Source organism: Schizosaccharomyces cryophilus (assembly GCF_000004155.1).
Source record: "Schizosaccharomyces cryophilus OY26 unplaced genomic scaffold supercont4.4, whole genome shotgun sequence".
Classification (NCBI taxonomy): domain Eukaryota; kingdom Fungi; phylum Ascomycota; class Schizosaccharomycetes; order Schizosaccharomycetales; family Schizosaccharomycetaceae; genus Schizosaccharomyces; species Schizosaccharomyces cryophilus.
The window spans coordinates 830259-857162 of record NW_013185627.1 but is presented as its reverse complement, the minus strand read 5'-3'; the positions used below and the strand labels follow the sequence as shown (position 1 = coordinate 857162).

Here is a 26904-nt window from a genome sequence, read left to right as displayed (position 1 = left end):
GCTTTGCTTTGCCAAAGGACTGAAGCTAAAGCATTTATTTACGATGCAAGATCCTATATATGAAAACCATGCCATGTTCTTTAAAGCTTACTTTCTTTGCAAAGTTCTAGCTTGATTATTTATAAAGGAATCATATGACATATGTTTTCAACAACTAATTTTGGATGCATTGTTGTAGTTTACATTGGTGGCATGCTCATCTGTCGTTGTTGTGCAACAAACTACCCTCTTAGTTAGCGGCGTTTTACAGACGAAGACAAAGAAAAAAAAAACATCATAATGATATTGTTTGTAAAATGCTGATGCTACCAAAGTTAACAAAACTCTGCAAATTAATTTACATGTAGCGGACAAAACCAACACTGTTCTTTACCAAGTAACGAGAAATTCATAAATGAAAGTTCAAGTATAGATATGATATATTATCATGATCAGAAGAAGCTTTGATTTTATTTTGTAAAGATTGACAAAATCACCTTTCCGTATTCCTTGTTTGGAAGGGTGAAATGATAATAAGCTAGCCTTTCATTTGGAGCCTACATTATTAAGGCCTCATTCGGATACTTCTTTTTCATTCGGAACAAAAAGCTTTTCTTTCTTTAAATAGGGAATGAGGCATTGTGGTAAAACCACACTTCCATCAGGCTGCTGATGACTTTCAAGCAAAGCGATGACAAGTCTAGGGATGGCAGCAGCTGTTCCATTAAGGGTGTGAACAAATCCAGAATCCTTAGAATTTTTATACCGTGTAAGTAAGCGTCGTGCTTGATAATCTAGACAATTTGATGTAGACGAAATTTCACCGAACTTCGCCCGCGAAGGCATCCATGCTTCGATATCATACTTTTGAGCAGCTGGGGCACCAAGTTCTTGAGTTGGCATATTTAATACCCTAGAATAAATCAAGAGTTAGTAGTAAGTTCTTGTTTCGAAAATTTATAAAAAAGAGCAACGTGAGCTTACCTTGCCGAAAGACCTAAACTATGTATAAAGTCGATTTGCAATTTTATTATATCGTCAAATACCCTCGAAGATTGAGACGGATGAGTCCATGAAAAAAGTTCAACCTTTGTAAATTCATGAAGTCTGTACAGCCCTTTGGTATCTCGACCACGAGCACCTGCTTCTCGTCGATAGGATCGAGAAACCCCAACGACTCGTTTCTCCTTTAGATCATGAAAAGTCTGTCTGAATCCAAGAGAGGCTAGACTGATCTCAGCTGTACCAACAAGACATTGCTTAGGCGAGTTGCTTTCGTATTGGTTTTCTAGTTGATATATCTGTTCACCCTGTTCATCCCGAGGCTGAAAACCACAAGCAAGTGCAACATCAGAGCGGACTATAGATGGAGGAATCACGAGAGACCATCCTCTAGATTTCGCAAAGTCAATAGCATAGTTAATAAGAGACATTTCTAATTCAGCTACTTCCCCTTTTATGTAACAGAATGCATGACCACTAGTCTCCGAAGCACTGAGCAGATCAATAGCATCACCAGCAAGTTCCAAATGATCCTTAATATAAAAATTCTTTTCATTCAAATTTTTTTGTTCTCCTATGGAAGCAACGCAAACAGCATTGTCTTCGGACCCTAAAGGTACGCTAGGCAAAGTGGAATTTGGAAGACTTAGGCAATAATGATATAGTTTCTTTTGGATATCAGAAGATAGTTTTTCAATAGAGTCGATTTTTACTTTTATATTTTTTGCTTCAGAGACCAAAAAACTTCGGTGCTCCCCATCTTTAGAAGACTTGATTAAACCAGTAATCTTGTTCTTTTCACTGACGTATGGGGTTAATTGATTTCGAACGGCAGTATGCTCTTCGTATAAAGATTTGATTGTTGGTAGCGTTTCTGCCACTGCACGCATATTTCGATTAACACAATTCTGATGGATTTCGCCCGAATGCTCGTAAATATGTTTTAAATTCAGCATTGCCTTCCAGGAAGAAGGAGCTTCCTGATATTTTGTTGAGTAACTACGAAGCCATAATTTCTGAGAAAAAAAGATCGGTTGCCTAAGAATGGATTGTACTGTCTTCATGCAAAATAGGAATTGTTGAACTGCCCTGGTTGGAAAACGAATGGATTCTACAAAGTTATCAGCCTATAATAAATAGAAAAGGAAATTTCTGATTTTCTTTCTTCGTTTTTAGATTAAATACGGCTACGAAGAGTGGAAACCAAAAAACAGGCTTTCCATGGTCACTTTTCAAGTTACTTGAGGTATCGTATTTGGAACGTTAAGATGATAATATTCAAAGAAGTCGCTTTTATTAAACAATTAGCAAGAATAATCAGATTCATTATAGGTTAATTTATATTCATACCAGTAATTGAATAACTTGCTTGGGATTTCGCTCGAAGGGATCTTCAACAGCTATTGCTTACTATGAACATTCTTCATGACCGAAATGCTCTCTTTTACTTATTCTTTTGAAATCGTTTCAATGAATATTAGTAACAAGAATTAGAGCAACAATGAATCGATGTAGTTAATTTTTAAGGGTCCAAAAGACAGCAAGGAAACAAGAGATGTACAAAAAAAGATTCACTGAAAGGAAGTAGCACGTACTTAAATGAAAAGCTTTCTCTGAACCTTTAATGATTTACTTTCTGCTTTGAAGTAATTCATTGATGAACATTTCCATGCGTCAAAGTTGCATTAGAAATAATGCTCAAAGGGTCTTGAAGAATTGAGCTCGATTTGCTCATTTATTGTATTTTTTGAGTAAAATCGTTTTTATGATCTAAACTCTTCAGTGTATCATAAATTGAGAAGGGAATCTTTGATTCTCCAATCCTCGAGAAAGAATATCGAATTGAAAAGAAACACATAAAAATCATTTTCTCTGAAAATCCATGTTCCAATAGAATAAGGAAATAAAGAAGCTCAAGCGAATAGAAAAGACTTGGGATGAGAAATTTTAATATGGTTTAGGAGGAGCAGGTTTGGGTTTAGGATTCATAAACAAAACTCCAAACGCAACAGCTGCAAGAGTAAATCCTTGAGATAAAACACGGTACTTCATAAATCGATTTGCCTTGAGTTCGTTGCCTCTTCTCAAGTGATACCCTGAAATCAGGAACGATCCTACAGTCATGACGCACCCAATAGGAATTAGAGGATTGTGAATGAGTACATATGTAAGTTTTTCTGAACGAGACATCGTAGTCTCTGGATTGGAAGGTTTCGTTATTGAGTCCATTTGCGCTTGTTCTCGCTTTTGTTCTACAGGATTCGAGCTCATTTTTATTGTATTTTCCGCACAGATGAAATTCACAAAATAGATCAATTAACTTCGTTCAAGAAGAAAGAGGAAAAGTAGAATGCGAGAAGAAGGAAAAGGTCTACCAAACGTAAGAGAGACTCAACAAGCCAAATTTCAATTATTGCAAAGTACTCAGTAATTGAATACAAACAATTTCAAAAGTAAAAACAGAGTAAAGTAACGATAAAAGCAAAAGGTCATTAAGATCCTCCAAAAGTTCTTGTACAATGATCGCCAGGATGGTTCTTTACAGGAGCTTTTTTTTTTATGGCGTATTGGAAGCAAATATTTCAAATGAAATAGAAAAGAATTATTCGTTGAAAAGGACTCCAGTCCAAGCGTTCCGGTTCTCTTTGTTTTTCACATATTTTTTGTCCTTCCTCTTTAGTATGATTTTCGGTGAATACCGGAGATCCTTGTCCGAATACCGATGCTAGGCTTTCGATATTTAGCGATAAATCACCGAAAGTTCACCGTTCATTATTGTAGAGTAAGTGTATCCAGTGTCGAAAGCAAAACGTAGAGAAAGAAAAGATCCACATGAAATGGAACGATTGGATGACAATGGCTCATTCAATGGAGAAAAAACTTCTTCTTTTGATGGAATGAACGAAAAAGTAATGCCCAATTCATCCCAGAATCGGTTGAAATCCAGTAATTACAATCTGGAAAATGACATCTTCAATACCGTAGGTATTTGGAACAATGACGCTCCCAAAGGAACGCAGGAATCATTACAAGAAGGAAATGATCTAATACCAGCGAATCAAGGCTTGGGTTTGGAGTTAGATCTCGGAAACATTATGTTGGAAACACACAACCTGGATTCTGCAAATTGGAATTCTGGAAAATATGATCAGGAAGGTGTTGGTATTAATGATAATAACTATGATTGGCAATATTTTGTTTTTGATGAAAGAGAAATAGGCTCTATGCTTCAATTATTTGTGCAAGAGTTTCGGCCTGAGAGACCGTCTTTGCGATTAGCTCCGGCGAAACTGTTTTATCTGGCTTCAAGATTTGCTTACTCGTATATGCCGAAAAGTAAGAACATAGGACATGATCTTTTGGCAGGCTTTCTCGATTCGGTTCATCAAGTCATACAAGCGAATTGCCAGGATATGGTTTTGTGTGTCATGTGGCTAGCAAACGTTTGTCTGCTTTCATTCTATCTTCAGAGGGATGCGAGATTGGAAGAACTAACTGGAGAAATACAACGTGAATGCTGCCAACTAGTATCCGAAATTTATCTATTGGTGTGCAAAGATGCCATTCGCCGTATGGAGGAAAATCTAGAAGAAGGCATGCTCAAGTATACAGGAATACAGGGTTTGGACTCTATTCTTCATTCAAGAAGCTGGAATTTCTTAAGGCGTCGTCATGTCACGGATAATCCTTCGTCTCCTCGCAGCACCCCTTCAGCTTCACCACGTAATATTACTAAAGTCATTGCTTCCACCCTTCATCTATTAGAAGTATTTTATGTTCATCCTCTCTTACGTATTCAGTGTATAGAACGACTGTATCGTTGGCTAGCTGCGCGTCTCTTCAACATTGTCCTTTCCACTAAAAAATACCACTCCCGAGCTGCCGCTATGGAAATTCGCTTCAATATTTCCAGTTTGGAAGAATGGTCTCAGACAAACTCTGCAAGGCTCAAAAAGCCTATTGACTATCCTGGAGAAGACTTCCAAGTCTCCCTTACTCCTCATCTTACGCCGTTAACCCAACTGCTGCAGTGGCTTCAGTGTCTTTATAGATTAAGTGAAGAGGACGAGCCAGAAGCCTTACAAGAGACTCTTGGATCTTTAGATGCCTTAAATCCACGCCAATTTCTTGTTGTTGCAAAATCTTATCGACCAGATAGTTCTGAGACGAAAGTATCACGGTCATTTTTAAAGCGCCTTGAGGTCTACCATAGAGAAGAATTACGAAAAACCTTAGAAGCTGCTCAAGACGATGGGGTTGTAAATGAATTTGAGTTAACGAAAGATGAGGACCAATTGCAATCTTTGACTTTGCCCACGAAAGCTCAACTAGCAAATGCATATTCAACCGTTGCTTCTGCAAATGCATTCAACAACGATCGTAAAGTCCTCTTTCAACCGCATGTCTCCAACGACATCATTGATCGACTAGAAGAAAATGGTATTTCTATGGATCGGGCCGAGCTTCCAACTAGCGTTTTTGAAGACGAATTATCAAAACGAGAATGGCGACCAGATCAGGAAGTAGAAGAGTTGATGGGTGCGTAGGAGAACCTTTGATGACTTAATGAATATGCTTGTATGGTTTTTTAAATGTTGTATTTTTTTCTTTACCTTCGTTTTGATCTTCTGGTTTCTTGTTTGTTTAATGCGTGTACACCCTTATTAATTCCTAATGCAATACAGTTCTCATTCAGAGACATTCATTTTTATCAGTTTGCTAGATTTCGTCTAACAAGGATTGTGTTTCATATATCTCCTAATTTCACCGCATTAATAAATTTATTTTCTATTTATCTTTATAACTACTCAGCAGAATGTATTTCTTTCTTGAAGTAGTTTGACCACTGTATATAAATTTTCTACGAAACCTATATGGAACTTGGAAGAATTATTGCAGTTCCTATCAAAAGTCAATTTTCACGAAAATGTCCGGAAAAAAGCAAAAGACTATGAAGTACCAAACTGATATTGAAAATTATGAACTAGGTAGGCCAGAATTTCCATTTGGTATAACAGATTGGCTTGTTGACGAGTTTTGGGTTGATGACAATTCTACTATTTTAGATCTGGGAGCAGGTACGGGGAAGTTGATTCCTCGAACAAAAGCTGCTCATCCTAAGAAGATTATCTCTGTGGACCCTGAAGAGAGTATGCTAAAAGAGCTGCAAAAGAAATATCCAACGGTAGAAACATTAGTAGGCTCGGCAACGCAGATTCCTTTACCAGACGAAAGCATAGACTTGATTTTATGTGGTAACTCCTTCCATTGGTTTGCCAATCCAAAAGCACTGCAGGAGATGCATCGTGTTTTGAAGCCAAGGGGAGCCCTAGGTCTTGTTTGGAATGTCCGAGACGAATCTGTACCTTGGGTAGAAAAAATAAATAAACTATTGGACAAGTATCGTGCGGGAACACCATCATTCAATTCTTGGGAATGGGCCCAATTATTTCCTGGACACGGCTTTCAAAAGGCTCGCTACTGTGCTTTTCCTTTTGCTCATTGCTCTGTACCAGAGAATGCCATCTATAAAATGGTTTTTTCTTTATCTTACATGTGCACCCTTTCTGAAGAGGAAAAAGAAACAGTCAAAGCTGAGCTCGACAAAATCACAGAAACGGTGCCTAGAGTGCAAAACACAAATCAAATCAAATTCCCTTACCAGACGATGGCCTTCAGCATAGAAAAGGAGTGTCCCAAAAAAGCATAAAAGAATTATAAATTTAACAATGAGTGATGCTGGGATTTATTATCCTGTATACATCTTCAAGCATAACCTTTGGCAAGAGATGCCTCGTACAGACTGGTCCTGTTCCTCCCTATTCAATGCTCTCTTCTCATTAGTACACTGTTGGAAACAACTATTGATTTCTGTACCCAGGATGATGCAACGATTTCTTCAGATCAACTATTCATTGGACATGTTCTTTTTGGCTTTTGTAAACTGTGAGGAAAATAACCACATGTTTTTTTTTGGTTCATCTTGAAACGCTTACCTACTTTATAAAATGTGACCTGAAACTATAAATTACCAATTTGAAAGACCCAAACACTGTCTTATGAAATGCCAAATGTAAAGACTTCTTTGAACCGCTGTTTCTTTGACTCTTAGTTTATATGCAATTAATGTTTTTCATTCTTGCCGTTTGAGTACTTTATCTCATTATCTAGAATGAATCAATCTTCCTTCCCAGACAGTTTCTGCTGACAACCACCTTGATATCCAAATTCCCAATTCTTAAGGAATCCTCCATTTCAACTGCTCGAACAATTAAAAAATAACTATTAAAATCAAAATATTCACATATATTTTGATTGGATATGTAAAAAGAGTAGGCGTGAAATCACATTCTCCTCCGTCCTTGACTGCTGGTAAACTTGTTTGGTTTTTAAAGGAAACATCATCGCCGAGCATAGAATAATTGATAAAATATAGAATTCAAAATTGTGATTCCCAGCGGGTCAGCTAAACTGTTTTAAATTCGAAGAATTGGCGGTTACACTCATTACAAAAAAATCAAAGACATCCTAGAATATTATCTTTTTACCTGTTCAAGTTTCATTTTATCCAATTTTCTTTCTTGCAAACAATTCTTTCCATGAACGCACCTCCAGCTGAAGGAAGCTTAGAAAGACCATATCGTTCAAGAAAAACCAGACCTTGTGACAATTGCCGACTTCGGAAAGCGAGATGTGTCATTGAAGTTGTAGGTAATTCTTGTGCTTTATGCCTAACGCTCAAGATACCTTGTACATACCACTTACCGCCCATAAAACGCAGCAAACCCAAGAAAAGATCCGACTCTATTTCTGATGATCCGACTTTTGACAACCCATCATACGGCGATGATTACTTTATTAACAACCAACCGTCTGTTCTCCGTAGCCAGCCTTCATTGGATATTCCTGAAAGCACAGCTGCATTAGCCAAAGCAAATCTGAAAAGTCAAAGCAACCAAAGCTCTCAGAGAGTTCCTCTGAACCTGGCAGGAATTACCGAAATGTATCATACCTCTGACGATAAATTCGACAAGCTGGGTTTAGATATTTCGCTTAATTATCCCTATGTGTTGGGTCCTACCTGTGATTCTGACATAGACTTGATTCGTGAATATTTCTCCTTTGAAAACGGTGTATGCTCTTTTGATAATATGACTTTAAAGTATGTTTCTTCAAACTCGAAATCCCCTGTTATGTATATTCTTGATCCTGCATATGAGAACGACCGCCATAGTGATTTCGCTCGCTATGAGCGCGCATTGCACGACCTTTTAGCTACCCATGTTGATGAAACAACAGGCCGTATACTAGTTGATTTGTATTTTACTCATATTCATCCTGCATATCCTATTCTCCATGGGCCGCGCTTCCTTCTCTCTTACAAAAACGGTGCGAGGAACGTTCCGTCTATTCTTTTAGCTGCTCTATATTCATTATCGCTAATTTACTGGAATAAAGATTCCAGGCTTTCTAATGTTCCCCCTTTGGATCAGCGAAAGATGTGGAATTTAGTTGAAGATGGTTTAAACTTTCATTTTACTCAACCAAGACTAAGTACAATACAAGCAGCTTTGTTGTATTTAATTGGACGTCCGCTTTCTAATATGTATAGTCTCACAAGTATCCTGTCGAGAACGACTGTTTTGTCTCAGTTGCTAGGTTTTAATCACGATTGTACAAACTGGGAAATCCCAAATGAAGAAAAAACTATCAGAAAAAGGATATGGTGGGCCATTTTTATTGCAGACAAGTGGTACTCCATGTATTTTGGTTTAGCAACGAATATTCATGAGGATGATTATGTCGTCCCAAAGATAAATTCTAACGAGACTTTACCTCTCGAAATTACTTCTTCTACGTCTTTCAAAACGTTCTTGAAAATGATAGAACTTAGTATGGTACTGCAAGATATATTACAAGATTTGTTTACCATTCGAGCCCTAAGCAAGCATTACAAGAACAATCGCTCCATTTCTTACCAGATTAGCGGATTTTTTAGTCGTCTACATTCCGCTCGTCCTTCTAAACTTGAAGAATCTGGCCTTGGAGCTGCATCACTTAGGATCCAGTTTGACGCTGTGGAGATTTTATTATGGAAAACCGCGCTTCGATTTCATCTGCCAGAATTCCAGTCGGAAGATTTATTTACTTGTGTTGAACAAGCCATTTCCAATTTTATGGAAATTTCTCCTGATTCAATAACTGACTTTTTCTGGCCTTACGCTGGTTTTCATTTTTCAACCCTTGTTTCCCTTCTGATTCGCCTTCATTTAGATTTTCATGAAAGTAATACTTATGGAGCAAGGGCCTTTTCCCTATTAGATGCTTTTTTGAGGCACTGTGTAACACTTCATGCAGCTGGTTTTGATATTGTTGAAATGGCTATTGGCCGTTCGTCTTCTTTATTAAAAGAGCTGGGCAAACAATATTCTCACTTATCAGCTCTCCAAAGTGATATTTTTCAGTTGGATGATCCACTTGGATCCGATATTTTTCAATTGACTCAAGAACAAATGTTTGATCCATGGAATCCAGAAGCATGGTCATTTTCCCGGCCATGATTAGCTATTTATTTTTATTGCATAGAAACCTAAATTACTCTATTTATTGATCATCTTATGTGCAGGAATCCCGCAACATAATGATGATACGTTATGAATTACAGATTCTCGCAGTGAAATTGTTTTAATAAATAAATGAATAAATGTTGATTTGTAGTTAAAACATAATACTCACTGTCTAAAGTTGAAGTCAATAACTAACTACACATACCAGAGCTACGAAACAAGACACAAGAAAGGACAGATGCAGAAGAATAATACATTGAAGCGAAGCTTGGCTATGCGTATCTATGAGCGTAAAGTCGCGCGCAAGGAACTAAAAAGATAAGACAAAAATCTTTAGAAAATGCTCCGAACCTTTGCTTCCAATCGGAAATATCGACAAAGGTACAAAGAAAAAAGATTGCATTAAACAAAAAAGGAAACGAACGCAACGTAAATAAACAACACCTCAAAATAACAAATGGTTATTGAAAGCGGAGGGCAACGTTAGTCATGGTATATCACATAATTTAAAACTTGTACTCAGGAGGAGTGTAGTCTTCAGGGATGTTGAAGACACGCTCCAAGACTTCACCGACGGCACCTTCATCGTTACCAACACGGGAGACGGCACGGGCATTATCAATGGCGATTTGCATACCGTTCTTGACGGCGACAGACCAGCCAGCAACGCCGAACATGGTCAAATCGTTTTGACCATCACCAAAGGCGATAACATTCTCGTTCTTGATGTGAGGAAGGATCTTGCTGGTGATAGTTTGGAGGGCAGTACCCTTGTTACAGCTAGAGGGAATCAATTCAATACAGTAAGCCAAAGCTTGGGTAGTAGTGAATTTGTCCTTAGGGAAGGGCTTCAAGATATCACGGACAACATCGAGCTTGTCGGGGTCTTCACAGACAGCCATCTTGATGACCTTGATTTCACCAGACAAAACCTTAGCCTTGGCCTCTTCAAAGGGCATGGACCAGACAACCTTTTCACCGATTTCCTCCAAGCGCTTAACGTTCTTCAAGTCTTCACGACCAGGAGTTAAGATGTAAACATTTTGATCATCGTAAACGACGTTAGCGATGTTGGGGTTGTGCTTGGTGGCTTCAACAACCTCCATGACAACCGAGGGTTCCAAGTATTCGGCAGAGACAACCTTACCTTCGTTGTAAAGGATACAGCCGTTAACGTGGGCAGCAGGGAAGGCATCCAAACCCAAGGGGATACGGATCAAGTCAACAGCAGAGCGTTGCTTACCAGTAGCCAAGACAATAGGGAAGTCAGGGCGGGTTTGACGAATGTAACTCATGGCACGGTAGGTACGGAAGTGGAAACGGTGATGGGCATCCAAAAGGGTACCATCAACGTCAGAAATAACCATCTGAACAGTGTCAGCGGAAGGAATGTTGTCGGACTTATCAGTAGCACTCATATTCGTAGATGTTGTGGTGTGTAGTGTGTTCAGAGAAGGAAACAACTCACGGGGAGCCCTTGCTCTATATATGTCTGTCAAGATAACCAGAACAAGCCTACAACCCTTAATTTTCCGGAAATTGCGTCATTTCTTTCTTCCGGCTAGTGGGTGGAAGCGACCATTGGAAAATTTTTCCGTTAAGGTTCTTTTGTGACGTAACCCTGTCAACAAAGGAAGCTTGGTTGAACGCACTCCAATGAACTTGCTTCCACCAATTTGTAGAAACCTTCGTAGAGTTCGGCTCTTTACTTTTACATTCGCTGAATGACCGAATCAACGATTTGCTATGTCAATCCTTGTGGTAATTTCTTTGGTATGTTTACGTCGAAGGTAGATAGCTCGTCTGTTCTCGTTATTGTGGATATCGTACGTTCTCCTGTGCATATAATTTCGGAGTGCGACTTGAAAGGGTTGCTGCTTGTAGTAATTATGAGAGGGTCGTCAACCAATGTTAGTAAATTTATACACATATCCTAGGTTATTTGAAAATCGATAGCTTTACATATGTAGAATTAAACGTTAACTAAGGCAGTATTAGTATGTTTAACCATTCATGGAATCGATATTAGTCTTCTGTAGCAAATAATTCAAGAATGAAATCTAATGATATCTATTTATTAAAAACTACTCCTACTTGTAGCTCAACAATACATTCATTCATAGCAAGCAAAATTAGTATTTATAATAATAACAAAATGAAAAACATAAACAAAAGAACGAACGATCTAATTACACAGGGAAAAGACGATTGCACGCAAACGTTGACATCCAATTATTCTTTCTTTTCTATAACGGAAAAGAAAAAGTAAAATGAGCAGAATATAACAGAAGCTTAAAAGCAAGCCGTATGGAAATAAAACGTTGAAAAAGAACGAAACGTTGGCGTAAATTTGAAAGCTCAAAACCGTCCTGAAGAAACGAGATATCGGTGGCAGTCAGAGCCCTTAGGGAAAAAACAATTAGCAATCTATAGAAAATTATTAAAACAGCTTAATTAACGGGATGTAAAGTCATTGGGAAACTTCTAACGGATTCAAAGGAAAAGTATAGAATACAACGGAACAAAAGGGATTCGAATTAGCAAACCAAAGAAGTGGTTGTAGTGTGTGAAGTATAACTGTTATGGAAATGATCCCTCAACAAGTCTTCCACGGCAATAGGCTCAGTGGTCGAGGGACCTAGCCCAGGCAAAGGGGCCACTACATAGTCAATGTTACCCTGCAAAAAGAAGGGAATGGTGTAGCGGTCGTGTCCACTGGTATTACAAACACGGTGCACTGAAGACTTGTAGCGGTTGTTGGTTAAGATAGCCATGATATCACCTAAATTGGCAACCAAAGCACTGGGACGTGCAGAAACAGCGACGAAGGACTGTGAAACAGGATCTACGATTTGCAAGCCACGAACTTCATCTTGCGCCATAAGTGTCAAAGCATCAGCATCAGTATGGTCATTCACTCCGGTGCGGTTATAGGATGAGGGGTACCGCAAAAGACGAATGGCAGTAGTGGGATCGGAGCAAAATTCATCAAATGCGTTGGGCGCTAAACCAAGAGATTCGGCCAAAAGACACATGACTTGATTGGCAAAAGCAGCCATTTCATCGTGGTACTGGACGAGGGAAGTACGAAAATTAGCACCTGTATTGGAAGGCCATTTATTAGGACCTTGAAAAGGGCGGAGGAGACGTTCCTTGGAGAGATTGTCATTACCAAAATAAAAGCTTTCGCGGAATTCATTAGACATACATTCAGAATCATGAAGAGCGGCATTGTTGCTGGTAGATGGGGTAGAGTCACCGAGGCCGGTGTTCCAAGTAGTCGGTGATGAGTCAGGGGGTTCAGCGTACGTGGAAAGGGACTGAGCAGAAGGAATCGGGCAACCAAGAGATGAAGGAGTAAAGGAAGAGCTACCAGGGAAAGATAGATCATCGTCGAGAACCACTCCGTCTAGAGAAGAATCTTCTTCACCTTCTAAAACAAAGTCCTTGAGCAACTCATAACCGCGGTTGCTAAACATATCCTTGCTCAACATCAGTTTCTCATCAAAAGGGAGTTCAAAAAAATGCTTGGAAGCGCGAAAAGCATTTTTGATGACATCTTTGCCGATAGGATGGTTTAAAATTTGGAAAAAGCCGGTGGATTCACAAGCAAGGCGGAGCTGCTCGACAATCTTCTCTCGCGCACCCGGCTCGTTGGCTAGCAAGGGGCCAAAGTCAATGACTGGACAAAGACGTTCTTCCTCTTCAGGAGTGGCCGTCCTTACAGAATCAGAAGTATTTTGTATTAATTGAGACAACATGATTACTAACTAATCACAAAGGAAAGGACAATATGTTTCTAAACTTTTTTGTCCTGTTCTGTTCTGTTCTGTTCTGTTTTGCTTTGCTTTTGTGTGGAGGAAAAAAGTAAAGACAAATCAATGAAAAATGGGAAACGTTCTTCGGAATAACTTCTAAAGATATCAATAAAAAAAATCTTTTTTTTTTCTACCGAGACTATGAATTACCACAAATCCCGATATAAAGATAGACGGATGGCTACCTATTAGAAACAATAAAGTCTTTAAAGAACCAAGAGCTCAATTACGAGCGAATATCTTTCCCCTAAAAAAAGGAATAACTAAAGGAAAAAAAACAAATAAAAAGAAAACCCCTCGATAAAAACAATCTATGGTCTTCAGAGGCTTCAAAATCGTAAAAAACCAAACTTTCGTCAAAAAAATTGGTTCCTCAAAGTCTAGAAAGTGAACGGTAACCAGGAAACACTTATAACAAAAGGAAAATAAAATAAACAAATGAAAAATTAAAATAAAAAACCCCCGTTCTACGTTTCAAAAGACAAAACGATTTTGTGTCAAAATGGACGTTGAAGAATCGAAAGGATTATTCTTAAATAGAACGGGGAAGAGTCCATTTATATTACATTTATTCCCTTATCTTTCTTTTCTGACCATAGATGCTTATCTCTTCTAGCCAGAGGCAAACAGCCAATGAAAATCGATCTGATAGATGTCAGGTTTTGTCAGATAAAACAACAAAAACCCAAAAAGTAAAAAAAACAAACTTAAAGATAAACAAACGATACAATCGGAAATAAACAAAAAAAAAGGTATCAAACGAATAGGAAAGCTAGACGCATTTTACTGGACCCAATGGGTGAGTTTTTTCTCACCCATACTTTGTCCTCTAATGGATGAAAATTTCCGTTCGATAAAAGTGGTATGTTCAGAAAAGTGGGTTCGGGCGTGAGTAGACTTGGAATGGAACGTTTGTTGAAAAACATTCGAGTCGCGTCGCCGCTTATTTAGACTCTCTAGTTTTCATTGTAAAATACAATCCACAGAGTTTAGTTGTTCAATGTCTCTATTTCTTTGATCTGAATGTTTCATCCAAACATTTTTCCTTTTTTTCCTTCTCTGTCTGATTTGTCAAAAGATTCATTTTCTCCAAAACTCGCTCTGCAAATTTGTTACTTAATAAGGTACGCGAAAATTTTCATCTTATGATGTTTGTACCCTGGTGATCGGCAGCGTAAAGGGAGTGCAAATGTGCTTGTAGGTGGTGGAGTGAATTATGGCATGTCTATGCTGAACGGACAGAAAAGGAGAGGCACGATTTGACGAGTTGTTTTTGTTCTTTTTAACGAAGATAGTATTAGAATGACATGTTGGTTTTCCTAGTTAATTAAAGGATTTGTTTATTCTTTGGGTGTTTCGCATGTTTACGTTTTTGTTGGTAAACAAAAGGTCTCTTAAAGAGAATATTCCCTTCGGATAGCATAATGAATCGAAACGTCAGGATGCTGCTGCTTTACTTGTACTTCGCGGAAACCACCACCTGATTGTTTACGTGTACAAACGGAATGCAAGGAGATGCAAAAATCTTGAAAATCGAGTATGTAAATATAAACAAAGGAAGGATACTCAAGTAAAATAATAAATAAAAAAAGGTAATGTAGAAACCCGAATTTCACAGAAGTATTCAAAATATCAAGTAAGTTCTTTTGGTAGTTGGAACTCTAAGCAAATTGCCAATTCGAAAAGGAAAACAATACAAATGTTTATTCTGTTAAATCTTCTTCCATAGAAAATCCCAAGAAAAAAACCAGCAACAATGGATGAAAGAAATAGAATCCATATTATACTACCAAACTCGCGGACTTAATTTATTTCCATTTCAATCATTAACAGCATTTGTTTACAATGTTGATGTCTTCATTATGTTTTTTCTTCTAATGTTTGCTCTGTATAAGAGAATACCCTTTCCACACATTCTTATATTGTCTCAGAGTTGAGTTGACATTTCCTGAATTTGCCTGGTTAAGATTATATTTGTATGGTTTTAGAGTCGACACCACAAAGAATTGGTTTTTGTATTCGATAATAGAAATTCGCGATTGCTGAGCATTTGATAGTTTTTTTTAGGCCTTTGATTTTGTCTAAATTTGGTTTGTTTTCAACGACTTTTATGCACGTTTGTTATAACTTCCATTTGAATAGGTTACTCTTATAGGTGCTTTAAGAATCCCATAACTATATCTATTCTTTATTGAACTGCTTTCATTTTCATTTTTCATTGATATTATGTCCTCAGAAGGGCATGATGACCAAGATACTTTGATGGAGGAAATCTCCTCGCTAGAGTTGAAACGTCAAAACTTATTAGCAACGCTAAAAGAATTGGAAGAAAAACGTTTGAAACAGAAGCATGATTTGCCAGATCCAATCAAGTTATTTACACAACCACCCTTTCAAGTTCCTTCGCTCAACTTTGAACGTCTCTCAGGAGTTTCCTTCTTCATTCCACACGATCCAGAAGAACAATCTAGGAAAAGGATGCTTGTAAAGAATCCAAAGACTCTTCAAATTTGTCCTGCTCCTTTGATTCCTCTCTTGGGTGCTCGTTTCGATTTCATGATGCATCCCATGCAAACCATGTTTCCTTCTGAGAACCCAGATGCTTCCTTCCAATATGCATCCCTCAATGGAAATGCATTTGAAGCTCCCCATTACATTATTTTTCGTGTTTTCGAAGATGCACTTTCAATTTACAAATACACCCTCCCCAACTTTTTCCGTCTAGATATTTGGGCAGACGAGTACTTGGCCTCGAATCAGCCAGATAGACTGCGTTTATTTCTATGGAGAGTTCACAAACTATTAACTGCTCATGCTTGTCGAAAAAACTTACTTTCTCAACTCAATAACACTTTTCAAGAGAATTCTTCCATACAAATCTCTGCCGACTTAAGTTACACCCACTTGGAAATCGACATCAAAGAAAAATGGAAAGCTAGATTTTTTTGCTTTATGGACTCTACTCGTATTCAGCGGTGCCAAATCTATGAATACAATCATACATGGCATCGAGATTACATTATGGAAGCAAGTCTCATTTCTGAGGATGGATGGTTAGACATTTTACAAAGGAAAATTATAAAAATCATCTAGTACCAGTAAATACTCCTTTTATTGATAGTATTACTATTTTCCAGCCGCTGCTCCCCTTAAACATATGGTTTTTCTGTGCACAGCCAACCTGTTGTCTCACTGAACACTGAAGCTGCGCTTTCACAAATTAAGAGTTTTTTCTACATTTTTGTCTCACTTCAGTTTTCGTCTTGGTTTCAGTCGCTTTGCAACCTGTGTTTCCAATTGGTCCTTGATCCTATCCATTCGCCTTTGATTTTCAGCGAAATACTCTAATGTCCTTTTTATAAGCCATGTCATATACTCCTTTGTTACAAATAGCTGAATCCTTTCTGAAGCATCTACAACTCCAATTGGAACGTCAATCTTTAGGCTCGTCCTGATTGCTACGATATATTTGTTGGTGCTTCCCTGAATCCCTGTTTCTCGAAATCCACAGCTCATTGCTACTCGTTGTAAGTGCTGAGCTGTCTCCAGGGATCGAGTTTGGACATGTAATATCATCGGCTCAAAAGAAAATTGAATCTCTCTGGATCCTTCTGATGGTGACTCAGGCAATTTTCCATACTCTACAGATTCCGTATTAAGGGGAGCAGGTAAATCTGTGCATGGTTCGTGAGATACAAAAAGCCAGTAACCACCTCCCTTCCTAGAGGTTAATCCTTGTACATAGATAGAAATTCTTCCAGAACATGAACTTGAGGTTACCCAGTCTGGGTGTGAGTTTATTACATCTAGTAAAGGAAAAATAGGGCTATCTGGATTTCCTTTAGGAGAAGCATCCGGCAAAGAAGAAGCCAGTCCTTTCAAAATTTCTTCTTTTTGAATATCAAATGTTTCTAATTCACTATTGTAATTCATTAACGTTAAAAGTATTGCAAAACCAACATGAAATTGGTTTTGCTTGTGGTGAAATTTTTGGCCTTGGCTTTCCCTTAGTGTACAATACGTTTTGTTCCAGGATTGAATATTTATTTTCAAAGTTCAGGATTTTTGCTATTATTTTGGAATTAAAACAAAAATAAACAGAGATTCAGGTATTCTTTAGTTTTATTTTCTTGGTAAAACCCATCTATCAGTAAGAAACCTTATGGTCTGAGGTTAGATCTTTGTTTGCATTCCCTACTTCATTTACGACTGTACATTTTCCTTCGTTTTTATTTTTAGAGCATCTATACGAAAATGAAACGGTCGGGTCAAAAAATACAATCGAAAGATACAAATGTGAAGAGATCGAAATTTGCCGATGCTAGACATATTCAGGTAGAATCTCCAGCATTAAAGAACGGTGCTGTGGACATTAAACGCTTTGTCGAATCCAGATCTTTTGAAATTTCTGCATTACAAGATGCTATGCAACGGTCGAAGCACTCGAGTGCTCAACGTGCATTTCAAGCGCTTCCACGCTGTCTTAGAAGACGTGCGGCTTCTCATAATATTCGACGGATTCCCAAGGCTCTACGGGACCGTGCGTATTATGAAATGCAGCTGAGTTCTTCTGCTACAACACCAATTATTCCTTCCAAGCAACGCCTAAAAAGATTCATAAAACGACTCCACAGAAAATTAGCACGTCAAGGTCTACGTTCTCAAATTACAAACTCTGGGCAATTACAAACAGAACACTCAACTGAGGATTCTAGGATTCCATCCTTAGCTGCAGTAAAGTTAGTAAGCGGGAAGTTTGCCGGACGGCAATTACGAAAAGTTTGGTTACCAACTCACCTTTGGACTTCAAAACGTGCTCACATGATTAATGCATGGGGTTATGCAATTCCAGAAAGTCCAACTGAAAAGTCTTACCGGCCTACTCATAGAGCTGCTTTCTGTTTGAATGCCATTGCATTTGATATGTCTTATCAACCATTAGTTTCCATTAGTGGGCCTTTAAAGGTTCTCCTAGAAACGTTCGGAGAATGTTTTACCACAGGACTCCCCGCTGCATACACCCGGTCTTATCGTTCATTCACCAGTTATGTCAGAAATTCTCAAACGAAAGAGCTCTTATGTCCTTGTTTATTACAATGGCACAATCCTAACGAGGCATGCAAAACAAAAATTCCGGTTCGTAATTCTGAAAATGTAGTACAATTAGTTATCCGACTGCATGCTTCTGCTTTTTTAGATGCGTGGAATCATTTATCAAGCATTGCCGTTTTAGATGATCAAATTGCTATGCATGATTGGAGATTGGAATTGGCTTCATTCGACGTCTTGGGTCCTGACGCTAACTTAGTTCTTCATGACATTTTCCCAGACATTCAGTCTTCAGAAAAAGGAACATGGAAGTCAATTTCCACGTTACCTACTACTTCTCTTCCATTTGGCGCATCCATTGGGTTTGATGCATCATTGGTAAATAATGAATCTAAATTGAGACAAGAAGAAAAAAGAATGAATGAAAGTGGTAAAGAAATCAGAAACGATGAAGTATTAGATAGCAAAATTGGTTTATGGGATAAACATGAAATACCATCTTTTGATATTTTTAATTATGTTCAACAGAAAAGGCACTTGACGTTGAATGTTCAAAACGAATTAGTGCCTATTTACATTACTCATCGACCGAAATGGAATGGGTTAACTGTCATATTGCCTTGGGGAGCAGCAAAGTTTTTCTGGCAGAAGTTGATGTATCGGAAAGGTGTACGATTTGGAGGGCTAAAAAATTTGCATCAAATTGCTTTCGAAAAAAAGATGCCTTTTTTTCCTGCTGATTTTCCTGATACAAAGAGCGGACAGGCATATGAAATTCAACGAAAGCAGCGAAACGAGGAACACTGGAGAAGACGACCACCGGCGAAACGAGTTAACTATGAAAATTTTGGCAAGAATTTCTCTGAAATTGGTGACCCATTTTGTTGTTATTGGGAATACTTCTCTGATGACGCACATTCCGATGTCATGGACCGAACTGCTCAGACGTTTTCAAGAGTTGAAATTCGAATGGTACAAAGAGGTGCTTTACACGATCGGGCTCGCATCTATAGTATCGACCAGGATCAAATTGATGGTTGGAAGAAACTGATTTATGACAAAAAAATTACAGCAGAAGCTGCTGAATATCCTCCTTGTCCGAAGGCTGATGCCTTATCTGGATTTGTGACAACTGCTAATTTTAATCTGACTGCTGGAAGGCCTTCAGGCATTGCTAGTATAAAATCCGTGACGCTGGGTGGAAAACCCCAAGGTTATTGTCTTGTTCGTAATGTGGGCTGCTCTATTCCTCGGTTGGCTCAATGGAAGTTATTGCTTTAAAGTTTTCATAAACATTTGCTTTTCTTTGAAATGCCTTTCCACTCTAAAGTATCCTTTCCATGGATTCCTTGCTACCATCCAATCTTCCAAATATAGAAAGCGTAACGCTTAGATGGATCATGCTAGTAATCATTCTTGGATGTAGGAAAACTACTAAATAAATAAATAAATAATAATGGGTTCAAATTTCACAGATTCCATAGTCAATGGCTCAATACAAACTACGAAGACATGTATGGGAGCAGCAACCGTTAGTCGGATGCAGGAAAAAAAAGAAAAGAGAGAAAATCATTTCCTAAGGACTTGTTCATAGCCTCCAAGGTTTTTCGTGTCTCTTACTTTTTTCTTTTACGGTATCATAGTAAGCTTAAGAAAATATCTAATACCGTGCAGTATGCAAATTTTTGTTAACGGCAATGAGGATGCTTCCTTATTTAAGGTTTCTTTAAAAACAGGAAAACAATTTTATCGTTTGCCAATACTCCAAAGGCTCGTATTTTGCTGCAAGTTCCCCCTGTTGGTCTTGCATTTACCCATTTTTGAGAGAATGGAAGGAATCATTTTAGCATCTGCAGCAATCGCGACTGTTTACATTGGCTCAGAATGGTCAACACGCGAAACAAATCCAGAAGAAAAGCATACAATTAATAAGAAACTTGCAGCATTATTTCCTGTGTTTGGTGGGCTTACGCTTGTAGGCATGTACCTGATTCTCCGTTATTATGGGAAAGAGTATATCCAGATGATTTTACAGGGCTATGGCAGTTTTGCAGCAGCTATGTGCTTTTTACGGACCTTGAATCCCAAATCTGCTCTTGGAAAGTCTCTTTGTTTACTTTTGACAGCTGTAATTACTGTCCACTATGTAAAAACAAAGCATTGGTTCACTTCGAACTTGCTTGCGTGGACTTTGGCAGCCAATTCCATTAGTATGATGCGAATTGATTCCTTTGCTACTGGAGCTGTTCTTTTAGCTTGTCTTTTTGTTTACGACATTTACTTTGTTTTTGGCACCGATGTCATGGTCACTGTAGCAACTGGGATCGACATTCCAGCCAAATACGTGATTCCCAATTTTTCAAAGCCTGGTCGCTTCTCTATGCTTGGTTTGGGCGATATTGTTATGCCTGGACTTATGGTCAGTTTGATGCGTCGTTTCGATGTTAGCAATGCGCAGACGTCCAAGAATACGAATACATCTACCCCATACTTCAAATGGACCCTTCTTGCTTACATCCTAGGACTTGCTATCACCAACTTTGCCTTGTATTATTTTCGTGTTGCACAACCAGCACTCCTCTACCTCAGTCCTGTCTCTATCCTTGCACCTCTTTTCACTGCTTGGCGCCGCAAAGAGTTACCCTCTTTATTTGCCTTTCGTAGTGAAGAACAAAGTGCTTCCGACGACAAAAAGAATGACTCTACCCAAGAAAGTAAGACAAACTAACTGACGTGTTAGGACTCTTTTTTTGTCTTTCGTTTTCCTTTCTACTTCTATTTATGCCCTACCTTTTCCTAAGATTCTTTCTCTTGATGAATCTCCCTTCCACTCATTATACTTCTTTTTCCTCCTTTAGCACAGTCCGTAATAAGACTCGCAAATCTCTTCCTTACATGACGTGAAACCAAGTCTAGGAATCTGTCTCATAAACAAGTAACCTTTTACCTTTCAACTTAAAGGAGAGCTTTTTAAAAAGATTTACTTATTTCTCTGCTGTATAAAATTTTTCTCGTTGAAGGTGCTTCCTAGCGTTTCCTGCAGTTTTGAAGGCCTTGCTTACGTTGACTTGGGGATTGAATCCTTTGTTCTCTCTAAGTATATTTTATATTCATTGTTTTTGTTGAAGAGAAATAACTGTTAATTCTCAACATGTTTGGTTTAACGACGAAAAGAATATTGACCCTCTTCGCTCGAAAACGTAATACAGTAATTGAAGAAAAACTTACAGAATATATGATTCTTGGTGAAAGAACTAATAACGAACAATTTCGATATCAGTTGCAGGTCGAATTGGATCCTCCTACTCAAGATCAAATTAGTATCATGCTCTCCAATATACAGAAGGATCAAAGTCATCTACTGATTTCGGGAGCTACTTCTGTCCAGGACGCATTAAATAAATACCAAAATGATTTCCGTACTTTTCGTCGTCCTTGCCTTGTCGATTGGGACAAGGGAAAAGTAAGTCCTTACTCTTTACTTTTGCAGACTCGGGATTTCAAACAATTATTGTAATTAATTCACCAATTCTTTGTTTAATTGACTTAAAAATGAAATATTTTTGAGGAATATGGCCATACATTGTACCCAGTAAGATCACATGCTGATTGCACATTTCAGGTTAGCAAAAGATCTGTAATGTTTCTATTCATTAAACTAATTAAAAAAAAAAACCAATAAATTGCTGTTCATGCAAATAAAAATCATTCAACAGCCAGAAATCGTGTATAAATAAATATTTACTGAAACTTATAGAAAAATGTCATTACCTATAAAGCGTCCAATTACAATAGGTGATTTGCGATTTTATCTTTTCAAAAAGAGCATTTGTGCACTAGCTCTTTTTTCAGAAAAGACAGTAAATTACACGTGACCTTCAGTACTTAGTACTTAGGTAAACGAGACAGGTTCGATAGGTTTGATTCATCACTTATTAAATGACAAATCTCCTTTTCTAAAACAGTACCATAACATCATAAGAAAATAAAATAAAATAAAAACCAAAACGAAAAACAAAAACAAACATAGGAACTCGTGACCTATTGTACAGAAAAGACCTCAAGTCAGTGGATAGTTATGCACCGTGAATACGTTGATGGCGTCGCATATTACTGCGAACGTTAAACGCTTTTCCGCAACCCACATAATCGCAAACAAATGGACGTTCACCAGTATGGGAATAAGTATGAATCTTTAAGCTCGATGGCCTCGAAAAGCCTTGAAGACACTCGGTGCAACGATATCGAATGGTGGAACTTGAGATTGTATTGCTTTGCTGATTCGATTTTCGGACATTTGAATGCCTCCTGGCAAAATGTGCTCTCTTCTCTATGGAAGAAGAATCTTTATTAGCTTGACTTTTTCCCTCCGAAGCTGCAGTAGTATTAGAATTATTTTGTGCAAGGGTAGCTGCAGCAGAAAGCTCAGAAAGAAAAACATCGTGGAAGCCATTCGAGTGCGGATATCCTGGTTGAGAAGCTGCAGACGTATTTTCGGGAATAAAACCACTTTGAGATGAGGGATGAACGTCAGGAGTCAAACCAAAACGATTCATGTCTACCACTCTACTAGAAGCGCTCTCGGAATGTTGAGGCTCCGCTTCGTTTGAACTGGAACGATTCGTTGGTTCTTGTGCTTCTGTTCCAGCATGGGAAACGAACGACTCATGCTCCGAAGGAGCGGGACAGCGTATGAATCCATCGCTATTTGGTTGAGGGTTTAAACGATTTTGTGAAGTTGAATTTTGTGCACAACCAGGACAAATGAAAGGGAGATAGGGTGGTTGAAAAGGAAATGTTAGAAAGCTGCTGTTCGGATGGTGCGGCGTTACCGCCGAGCAAGGATTCGCAGATGGCGGAATTGACGATGGGGCAACCGGATCAACGTGTTGAGCGGGCTGAGCATGTTGATCAGCGGATTTGGAAGGCTGATGTTGATGTACAGCTGCAACAGCAGCAGCTTCATTTGCTTTTGCGACTAAATATGCATAAGAAAAAGGGTTGTAAGGAGAAAGGAAGCCTGGAGGTAGAGGCACATCCGGTGAATTAGGGTTGGGAGGATGATAATGAGGAGATGAAGCAGCAGCAGCCGCCATTATTGCAGGGTCTGCCATAGATCCACCTAATATGGTGGAGATAGGAGGAAGTCTATAATGAGCAGAGGAAGGATTAATCATTGTAGGGGATATGTGAGGATGACCATGAACAGTAGTACAACAACAAAGACTACTGTTCAGTGAATGATCTGAATGACCTTGAGCCAAAGGAATGGAGGAGCCTGGCATGGTAGGGAGAATATTTTCAAGGTTATTTTTATGATTGTTCAAAGGAGGTTGCCTTGGCAAATCATCGAGCTTCGAATGTGTGGTTGGAGGTACAAAAGAAGGGCCAACGACATGAGGATACGGACAGGCCGGGGGAACAGAAGCAGAATGTTGGTCATTCATAGAGTTTACGTTAGAAGGATTCGTGGGAGCAGAAGACGCAGTGTACGACGCCCGACAGGTTCCTTCGACGGCAGGAGTTTCCGTTGACATGATATAGAATAAGCACACTGTAGGTTATACAGTAAAAAAATAATAAACAAATTTCAGGCTAAAACCAGCAAAAGAAAGTATTATAAGCTTCTTAACTCGTCCAAAAACAAAGGATGGTCAATATTCAATAGAATCCGCACAATAAGCAGATAAAAAATTGGAAGAGAACCCACTAGCTAAGAAAGCACAGTGATCTATTCCCCAAACAAATAGAAAAAGCCAACTTGAAAAGAGAAAATCACTGTTTTTCTCGAGAAAAAATTAAGGGCTAGTTCTTCTCCTTGTCTTTTCCCTACAAAAGTCGAGATACAGATTAACTTGCTATAATGGACGGATGCAATCTCGCTTTCTTCTCGACAATATTAATGAAGCAAAGTAGCGAAATAAAAAAAAAATATATAATAAAATAAATAAAGGTATTACTTGTTTATCTCCCAGTCCAAAAAAAATCCACCGCTAAAGCCACTAATGAGTAATTAGGATTCAGATATCCTCCTTAACAACGACTCTCAAACCCTTGAAACCTTCTCCACGAAACTTGAAATCGAACAAGTCAATCAACAAGATGATAAAAGAGTAGACCTGTCGATGCAATCGATAAATTGACAAGGTGAGGCAACAAAAGTAGTCGACTTCTCTAGACAAAGGCAATTTGCGAAACCACAAACGTTTTCTTACAGATTTAACTATGATTTGACTTGAATTGAGTGATAGTTTTCAAAAAATCGTCTAATTCCCACTAAACGAGATCTTCGTAATGTAAATGCAAATTCGCGATATGAAGAAGTAGTCAAGTACATTGCTGTTAATACTTAAACTGCCGACCTTCATATGATCGGCGGTTGTTACTTCCGTTGTACCTTTGATGAAGTGTAGGGTGTCGCTGATCATCGGTAATTTCATCGGCGCAGATCATGATTTTCTTTGTTTATAAAAAGAAAATAAATTCACAAAAATTGATACCTCTATAGAAAATGGTTGAACTCTTTTTACAGCTGTTATGTAATCAAATCTATAAAATCTAAAAAATATTTTAGAGGGAAAAGGCCTTGGAAAGTGACATGTAAAAAATTCGATTTTTCTTGCATTCGTAGGGAAGAACATAAAACGGAGGTATTTGCAACTTTCAGACAAGAATTTTTTCCCTTCTTTCTTAATAATGAACTACTTAGTTTGTACTGTGCTTTTGTTCTTTCTAATTTATTAACTTACAGACTTTATCATAGAATTCGGGTTAATTACAGTACTACATAGGCAATAGTACAAGAAAAGGTCCTATGGTAGAGCGGACTTATGACTCAATCCTGGTCGTAAGTTCGAGTTGCAAGGTGTACCGAAAAGTGCGCGGTAGGAGAGTGGAACTCCGACGGGCTCATAACCCGTAGGTCCCAGGATCGAAACCTGGCCGCGCAATTCATTTTTTATTCTTACTGGCTGAATACTCCTGTTTCTGCTCTTGCACGTTTGGAAGTTCGCTGATCTGCCATACTATGGACTCTTGTACGATAATTTCTGCTTTTAATGCCCACCAATATTATATGCTAGGTCGATTCATAAAATAAAAATCAAAAAAGCTTGCTGATGTACACTTAATCTTTACTGTTGTGAAGCTCTCTACACACATAAGATCTATTAAAGCGAGCCATTTCACAGAAAAAAAAAATTGAAACATCAATGATAAACTAATTTTAGACACTATTTTTTAAATCATAAATCGGATATATCTTTAATGAGTCTATCATCTTGGAAAGAAAGCCTTTTTTTTATACACGTGAACCTAAACATTCTTGACTTGACTTTGATTTATTACCATAGATCGGGACTCACGTCCCAAACATAACCGTACCTACTAAAACCCCGTATTTCTTTTTTTTCAACTAAATTTCAGCGCTCAAAACGTAACCGTTTTCTTTGCTGGTTTAGAAGATGGTTTTGGCGCAGAAGGCCTATTAACCTCCCTTGCATATTCATGAAAGACATCTTCATCGGCACCTGTCGTACCTGCAGTTGCCAAAACATGCCCGTAACTAACATCCTCCTTGCGTACTTGGTCACAGTCCTTGGCATAATGGTGAACAGATCCACAAAACTTACAACCACCACCTTTAGGATATAGACCATGGGGATTCTTCTCACATTGACCAGCCAAGTGACCCTTTTCGTGACAAATAAAGCAAACTGCAAACTGCAATGGTCCCTTTTTGGGACAGGCACTTAAAGTATGTTCTTTGCTTCCGCAGCGGAAGCAAATGGAGACCTCTGATTTCGCTTCAGGGCAATGTTGTACTATATGACCTGGTTTTCTGCATGCAAAACAAAACTTATCCTTCATTCTCATATTCTGTCTCCTTATCCTTCGATGTTCTGAACGGCTCTTTCGCTGTCGCTGATCCGACTTCGAGTCTGCTCGATTGTTCATATTGTTCTTAGGGTCCTCAGCAGAGCCATCACCGTTGTTGTTTGGAGAGTCATCTCTCGCAGCTTCAACTGGTTTTGCTTGGTAGGGCGTAGCCTCCAAGAACTTTTTTCTCTTTCCCATGTTAGTGATTCGCGCCATTTTTTAAAGAAAAGAATATGTAAGAAATAATAATATAAGCAAAATTATAACCGCTAGAAGAAAGCCCAAAGGTAATCCAAAGATCCTGCTAATTCTTACAGAATTCACTTTTGTGAGTTCGGTTTCCAATGCTTTTAAGCTAAATCAATTGAATGAACCCTTTTTTCTAATATATTTTCCGCTCCTTTGCTTTTTTTTCTTGTATATCGTTTCCCTCTGATGCAAGTGGTATTTTGCTTTTAGCCAGAAAAATTTCAAAGCTGCTTCATTCATCAGAAGTAACATATAGTCGCTCTGTCACAGACAATGGGTTTGAGTAGTGGGACCATTATTCTTATTGTTACAAGTCTAAAACTAAAGAGCTAGATGTTGCTCTCATTGCTTTCTCCATCCAT

General features: G+C 38.3%; 14 protein-coding genes and 1 non-coding gene across 15 annotated transcripts; 8 read left to right on the top strand and 7 right to left on the bottom strand.

The window, feature by feature from the left end:
• Positions 1-274: 274 nt before the first annotated feature.
• Positions 275-2176, bottom strand: SPOG_02590 (serine-tRNA ligase). Its single transcript, XM_013168532.1, has 2 exons — positions 964-2176; positions 275-892 (listed from the first exon to the last, which is right to left on the bottom strand). Exons 1-2 carry the CDS (start codon positions 2043-2045, stop codon positions 553-555), a joined length of 1422 nt encoding a protein of 473 aa, XP_013023986.1. The 5' UTR covers positions 2046-2176; the 3' UTR covers positions 275-552.
• On the bottom strand, positions 2103-3620 carry SPOG_02589 (hypoxia induced family protein). The gene has a single exon (XM_013168531.1). The coding sequence runs from the start codon at positions 3250-3252 to the stop codon at positions 2929-2931; it is 324 nt and encodes a 107-aa protein (XP_013023985.1). The 5' UTR covers positions 3253-3620; the 3' UTR covers positions 2103-2928.
• Positions 3621-3766: 146 nt separating this feature from the next.
• Positions 3767-5826, top strand: SPOG_02588 (uncharacterized protein). The gene has a single exon (XM_013168530.1). It carries the CDS (start codon positions 3819-3821, stop codon positions 5526-5528), a length of 1710 nt encoding a protein of 569 aa, XP_013023984.1. The 5' UTR covers positions 3767-3818; the 3' UTR covers positions 5529-5826.
• Positions 5827-5855: 29 nt separating this feature from the next.
• Positions 5856-6691, top strand: SPOG_02587 (methyltransferase; the record flags this gene model as incomplete). Its single annotated transcript, XM_013168529.1, has 2 exons — positions 5856-5892; positions 5970-6691. 2 exons carry the CDS (start codon positions 5856-5858, stop codon positions 6689-6691), a joined length of 759 nt encoding a protein of 252 aa, XP_013023983.1.
• An 889-nt stretch (positions 6692-7580) lies between these two features.
• SPOG_02586 (transcription factor) lies at positions 7581-9542 on the top strand (the record flags this gene model as incomplete). Its single annotated transcript, XM_013168528.1, has 1 exon — positions 7581-9542. One exon carries the CDS (start codon positions 7581-7583, stop codon positions 9540-9542), a length of 1962 nt encoding a protein of 653 aa, XP_013023982.1.
• A 512-nt stretch (positions 9543-10054) lies between these two features.
• SPOG_02585 (nucleotide-sugar phosphatase) lies at positions 10055-10966 on the bottom strand (the record flags this gene model as incomplete). The annotated part of the gene is made up of 2 exons (XM_013168527.1): positions 10055-10695; positions 10750-10966. 2 exons carry the CDS (start codon positions 10964-10966, stop codon positions 10055-10057), a joined length of 858 nt encoding a protein of 285 aa, XP_013023981.1.
• Positions 10967-11637: 671 nt separating this feature from the next.
• Positions 11638-13888, bottom strand: SPOG_02584 (2-OG-Fe(II) oxygenase superfamily protein). Its single transcript, XM_013168526.1, has one exon. It carries the CDS (start codon positions 13307-13309, stop codon positions 12086-12088), a length of 1224 nt encoding a protein of 407 aa, XP_013023980.1. The 5' UTR covers positions 13310-13888; the 3' UTR covers positions 11638-12085.
• A 1451-nt stretch (positions 13889-15339) lies between these two features.
• Positions 15340-17286, top strand: SPOG_02583 (kinetochore protein Mal2). The gene has a single exon (XM_013168525.1). The coding sequence runs from the start codon at positions 15593-15595 to the stop codon at positions 16457-16459; it is 867 nt and encodes a 288-aa protein (XP_013023979.1). The 5' UTR covers positions 15340-15592; the 3' UTR covers positions 16460-17286.
• SPOG_02582 (wybutosine biosynthesis protein Tyw3) lies at positions 16455-20006 on the bottom strand. The gene has a single exon (XM_013168524.1). It carries the CDS (start codon positions 17297-17299, stop codon positions 16613-16615), a length of 687 nt encoding a protein of 228 aa, XP_013023978.1. The 5' UTR covers positions 17300-20006; the 3' UTR covers positions 16455-16612.
• SPOG_02581 (RNase P and RNase MRP subunit) lies at positions 17350-20042 on the top strand. Its single transcript, XM_013168523.1, has one exon. It carries the CDS (start codon positions 17621-17623, stop codon positions 19694-19696), a length of 2076 nt encoding a protein of 691 aa, XP_013023977.1. The 5' UTR covers positions 17350-17620; the 3' UTR covers positions 19697-20042.
• A 201-nt stretch (positions 20043-20243) lies between these two features.
• SPOG_02580 (peptidase family A22) lies at positions 20244-21319 on the top strand (the record flags this gene model as incomplete). Its single annotated transcript, XM_013168522.1, has 2 exons — positions 20244-21129; positions 21279-21319. 2 exons carry the CDS (start codon positions 20244-20246, stop codon positions 21317-21319), a joined length of 927 nt encoding a protein of 308 aa, XP_013023976.1.
• A 247-nt stretch (positions 21320-21566) lies between these two features.
• Positions 21567-21932, top strand: SPOG_02579 (electron carrier; the record flags this gene model as incomplete). The annotated part of the gene is made up of 1 exon (XM_013168521.1): positions 21567-21932. One exon carries the CDS (start codon positions 21567-21569, stop codon positions 21930-21932), a length of 366 nt encoding a protein of 121 aa, XP_013023975.1.
• A 559-nt stretch (positions 21933-22491) lies between these two features.
• On the bottom strand, positions 22492-23952 carry SPOG_02578 (transcription factor zf-C2H2 type; the record flags this gene model as incomplete). Its single annotated transcript, XM_013168520.1, has 2 exons — positions 22492-23537; positions 23646-23952. 2 exons carry the CDS (start codon positions 23950-23952, stop codon positions 22492-22494), a joined length of 1353 nt encoding a protein of 450 aa, XP_013023974.1.
• A 1341-nt stretch (positions 23953-25293) lies between these two features.
• SPOG_16281 lies at positions 25294-25365 on the top strand. The gene has a single exon. It is a non-coding gene; the product is annotated as a tRNA-Met (tRNA).
• A 302-nt stretch (positions 25366-25667) lies between these two features.
• Positions 25668-26891, bottom strand: SPOG_02577 (zf-CCHC type zinc finger protein). Its single transcript, XM_013168519.1, has one exon. The coding sequence runs from the start codon at positions 26507-26509 to the stop codon at positions 25844-25846; it is 666 nt and encodes a 221-aa protein (XP_013023973.1). The 5' UTR covers positions 26510-26891; the 3' UTR covers positions 25668-25843.
• Between the last annotated feature and the right edge of the window lie 13 nt (positions 26892-26904).